General features: G+C 50.8%; 1 protein-coding gene across 1 annotated transcript in view; it reads left to right on the forward strand.

Annotated features, from left to right (window-relative positions):
- The first annotated feature begins 3,110 nt into the window (after nucleotides 1–3,110).
- The window catches only part of TGFA (transforming growth factor alpha), a 23,333-nt gene continuing 21,331 nt past the window's right edge, over nucleotides 3,111–5,112 (forward strand). Inside the window, exons 1-2 of the mRNA XM_026081691.1 lie at nucleotides 3,111–3,238; nucleotides 4,014–4,108. Of these exons, the coding sequence (XP_025937476.1) occupies nucleotides 3,111–3,238; nucleotides 4,014–4,108 (223 nt within the window). The remainder of the gene's footprint in view (nucleotides 3,239–4,013; nucleotides 4,109–5,112) is intronic.

The following is a 5,112-nucleotide window of genomic DNA, read 5'->3' on the forward strand; positions in this document are numbered from 1 at the left end:
CTGTGCAGTGCCGGAGCACCGTGGGCGCTTTCCAGCCTTGCAGGGTTTAGCGGGGAGCCCGTGCTCCCCGGACTCGCAAGGGCCTACGGGAGGGAAACGTGAACTCACAAGCAGACAATGCAGCAACAGTTAGTGGCTGATCTTTGGCATAATATTTAACTTATCCTGAAACCATACATTAAGAAAATAAACAGGGGGATGACTTACAACTCCATTGGCTGCTGCAGCCTGATTGATTTTTGTTCAAAGTGGAAGCCAAAAACATCTAGTCAGCTACAATTTGTTTTTGTGTGAGAAATTGGGGAAAGGGGTGGAGAGTGCAAACCTTAATGTTTTTGCTTTTCCTAATTTTCACATTCATAATCCAAAATAAACACATGGCCGGAGTCTTTTATGCTGGACACAAACACACAACCCCCTTGTTAAATGCTGCTTCAGGACAGTATATAGATGGGCTTTTTTTCCCTTTTGGCCACCAGGTCAGAATATTTTAAGTAGAGATTAAAGGAATCTCTGTCGCAGACATCAATGAGCAGATCGTCCTTGTTGAGTGATTACTCCATACAGCGAAATTCACTTTTGTGCCACAAGCCAGCAATATTCCACTTACATTGTAGGGGCTTAAGTGAGTCTTAAGTGCTCCTTGTGGCTTATGCTCCACGTAGGCACAGGGTGCGTTTTCCGTCAGGTAATCACTTAAAATATCTGCTGAATTTGTGCTCTGCTTTACCGTTACTTTGAATTTCTCATGGACCATTGCAGCTTCTGTGAAACCAAAGAGGTCTAACTGTTGTCCTACAGCCTCAGTAACCGTACGGAGGCAGAGAGCTGGAATGATGAAAGCCAAAGGAAAGCGTAACAAATAAAGACCGAATGTCACTAGAATGTCACTAATGTTCCTACTTTTTGAAAGGTGAGCTTTTTTTTTTAAATGATCCCTTTTTAGACCTGCGCCAAGATGCCCCTCAGCTAGTCCCATCATAAAATACAAGTAAAAAAAAAAAATCTGGAAAAAAACAACAAAAAGAAAATCAGGATTTTGTCTTAAATTGCTTTATCTGTTACAAAAGTCAAGCATTATAGTCTGCCAGTTGCCTGCTGGTCTCTGCTGAAGATCCAGCCTGTACTTTTGTGTCTTTCTCTGCCCCACAAAGCTTAGAAACTAACTTCTTTTGGAGAAGGAGGCTCAGAGTTTCTTATTATCACAGCAGTCCGTAGCCAGATTTAATTAACCTTTTACAGGCATAGCTTCAAGCAAGGCAGAATCTGCCTCCCAATTTCAATTAACTTTTGGGGATTAAAAAAAAATTGATCTCAAAATCCAGAACAAGCCACAAAGAGCTATTTGAAAAAGAAAAAAACGTACAGGCTTCTAGCATTAGCTGTGCACTACCAACAACTGGGAAAAACTATTAAATATTTTTTTTGTGTTTTTTTTAATCAGTGGGAACTCTATGAAAATCTTGAATCTGTGTTAAAACTCTGAGGATGGAGCAGGCAATAGGTTGCAGTGCTGGCAAGTGTTGGCAGATGAGAAGCCACCAATATGTCACCATTTCCTGGGTGTAGTGAGCCAGTGGATTTAGCTCAGTTTTAGGAGTCATATTTCACTGTCTGGAAAAGCATCTGCAAGCTGGCGGGTGCCAAGGGCAGCAAGAAGGGTTTGGAAGCAGCCTGAATGCCACTTTGGGAGGTCCCCTGTGAGGAGGCCTGCGGGGGTCCTGGGTCCTCTTTTTGAGCTGTATCTACTGACATGTTCCTAGCCCAAAATCTGCAGGGAGAGAGCAAGGAATGTTGTGCTGGGGCTCACGGGAGCTGCGTTTGCTCTTCGCCGCTGTTGACTTGCAGGTGGCCTCAGTCAGCTCTCTGTAGCCATCTGGAAAGTGTTTGTTAGATTTTATTATGTGAAAACCAATATATTCACTTGCAAAATTGCTCCTCCTTTTAAAAGGGATTTAAGGGTGATTGTTTGAAAACAGGGCAGGGGATTAACCTTTTTCTTCTTTTTTTTTCTTTCTTCCTTTTAACCAAAACAGAGCCTTTCTCCAGTCACCCAGTTCTGTCATAGGACCAAAAAGCCGGAGGGGTGGTTGCCCTATTACGATGTTGTTTTTCCTTTGTAGAGCATCTCGAGGTGTGTGGATGAAAGGTCTGTCTTTTATTATAACTTATACACGCTTCATGGCCAGCTTTCTAGGACTCTAGATTAGCTCCAAATTCCATTCAAGTTACTGTCCCCCATTTTACCTGGCTATTCTTTCTTCATGAAGTGTTCTTCCTCTGCCCCCCACCCTTAACCAGCTTTGTTAATTTGCCCTGATTCACTCAGAATTGCTATAATTCCAGTTTTTGCGGAGGCAGCAATTGCTTCCACAAGTGATTCATGCCAGGAGTGGGAGGATTATTGCAAATGAGGAAGCATCTATTTACAAATAAATATCATGGTTATCAGCATGTGGGAGGGGAGAAAGGCAATCAAGAAGGGAAGTAACACAACAGAGCTTACACCGGGCTTTGTGCTGAAGCCAGGGTCGTCTCACTGTTTTTCCTCTGGTTGCTTCCAGCTGCTTGCTAGAAAGTGAATCACCTGCTGCTGGAAAAGGGTTTCCCTGACCCTTGTGGGAATGGTAGGAAACAGGCCGTCACTGCAACCATGCAGGGATTTACCAGCCACTGTTTTCATTATGCGCTGGCTCCCCGAGGGTCTGTTTGTCTTGCTGTTAATGGGTGGTCTCGGGAACAGGCAGGACCATAGCGCGGTCCCAGCGCTGACCACTTTTCCTAGCTGGGAAACGCAAAGCCTTGCATGGAGGCTGGCGGCGGCCCTGGCAGTGCACCTGTGGTACGGCCACTCGGACCGAGCCACTGGGGTGCGGGAGTGCTGCAGGAGCTTGCTGCGAAGGGTAATGCCCGTGCCCTCTGCTGCGCCGGCCTCCAGAGTCAGCCTCGCTGGTGGGATAGTCGTTCATGCCTGGGGCTTCAGTGCGTTTCAGGGGACAGGGCTGTGCTGGCAGGCAGCATGTACTGTACTGAAAAGCTGGTGCTTCTGGGGTAAAACTTGGTGGTCTTGCATATTTGGGGGCTGGCAATGTTGCTTCTAGCGGGAACAAATGGCTTCAAAGCCCCCGTCCAACCACGAGCTGCGAGTCTCCTGCAAGGACTTGGCGGAAGCTCAAAGGAAACGCTTGCTTAGCACGAGCGTGGCAGAGGGGCTACGGGTCGGCCCAGAGGAGCAAGAGTGAAGCCTGCAGCACGGGTCACTCCCAGCCTGCCACGGTCCCAGGGAGTCCGACAGCACGCGGGTCATGCTGGTCCTCTGCGTGCCGCCTGCCTCGCTGTGACCGCGCTCACCCCGGGACAGACCTTGGGCTGTGAGGCAAACGCTGACATCCCAGCAGCTGGTGGAGGAGTGGGAGGGGAGCGTCTCACTGCCAGAAACGAGGAACTGCCTGCACACAGCGTGGGGCGAAGCCAAGGATGGGGCTGGGCGCAGCCGGTGACCAGCCAGCAGCGTGGCTTTTCCTCCGACCTACAAACTGGGATGTGTCAGCCAGCAAAAGGGGGGGGAGAGAGTGTCCAGTACCAGTAGCCATCCGCCTGCATGCCAAGGGGCCACCTCCCCTCCCCCTGGGGAGGCATTTAGCCAGGTGAGGGTCCCTTTGGGGTCCCTTCAGCTCCCAGCAAGGCAGCTGACTGCTAGCAAAGGGCCGAGCAGGGCATGCGTTGTGTCTGCAACCCAGCAGCAAAGAGCAGAACAAGCTCCAGTGTTTGGAGGCTGAAGCTAGACCTGCCGAGTCTACGAGCAAAGGTGTAACAGGGTCTCTGAACGCTGCAGGAGATGCTCTTGCCACTGGCTGGGTTTGAATCACAATTGACTTTTTCTGCAGAGTTATTCTGAATCAACCAGGAGATAATATATAAATGTGCTGCCTTTTACAGGGTTTCCAAGCAGGTAGTTAGAGGCTGCTTCCTGGCCCTGTATTATGTTCCTACCAAGCTCCCCCACATTGAAGGAAATCTGCTTTCGGCCCTACCCTGAGCTTCCAGGTGGCCTTCGCAGCAGCTCGGCCCTATCGATTTAGAGATGACAAAGGCTTGGATCACCAAGGTAAGATCTGCATCTGAGAGGAAGGGGCGTAGGCTCTTGGCCAGCAGCAGATGAAAGAATGCATTTGTGGTTAGTGAAGCAATCCGGGAGTTTGAGATCTGTGATGCATACAGATACACGAAGGGAAGGGCTGCTCCCTGCCTTCCTCCCGGCCCTTCACCTCCTACAAATAAACCACAGCCCGGATGGAAAAGCAAGAACTTGCAATACACGCTATTGTGCTGGGCTGTGTTAAGGAATCTGATTTGGAAGCCCTGTGAGTGAAGGCCAACGATAACATTAAATTAACACAAGTTTTCTAGACCCAGACTTGCACTGTATTCGGTGTCTGTACGCGGTGGGTCCCGGCCGCCGAGCTGTGATTCACAGTGCAGGCGTTGCCCCTCCTTGCAGCACAAGCGACGTGTTATTCTGACATATGATGGCCCGAAGCCACAGTTTCAGCAACAGCATTTTCAGGGGTCCCACGAGCCAGCCCTGACGGTACCTGCCGCCCTGACCTCAGGTGGCCCGGGCAGGAGGAAGACGCTGACTGTCCCCATTTCCCAGCAGTGACATGGTGTGACCCAGCACGCAGCTCGCCCTAGTGATCTGTTAGCAGGAGGGTACATGGCTCAGCTGCCGGTGCTTCCAGTCTAGGTGTATATCCACAGCGCTAAAATCTCCGCAAAGCCCTGGCGGGCGCAGTTAGCTAAGCACAGGCGCAAAGCAAGCCTTGTTCAGAGAAGGCACAGCTTCGCGAGCCCAGCTGCGGCCACCAGCAGGAGCGCGTCGGGGGACACGAGCGGGCACAGGGCTGGGACACAGTGCGGGGAAGCAGGGGATAAAACGAGGGGTAAAACGGGAGCCACAACGGGGAGCACAGCGCGGGGTGGGGGGACACAGCCGAGGGCACAAGCAAGGACACGAGTGGGGACTTGGGGGGGGGGCGCAGCAGGGACAGCTTGCAGACACGAGCGGGGCTACGTCCGGAGCCCGGGTAGCAAGAGAGCGGGGCCAGAGGC

The sequence above is a fragment of the Apteryx rowi genome, unplaced genomic scaffold, assembly GCF_003343035.1.
Source record: "Apteryx rowi isolate R43461 unplaced genomic scaffold, aptRow1 scaffold_56, whole genome shotgun sequence".
Lineage (NCBI taxonomy): Eukaryota > Metazoa > Chordata > Aves > Apterygiformes > Apterygidae > Apteryx > Apteryx rowi.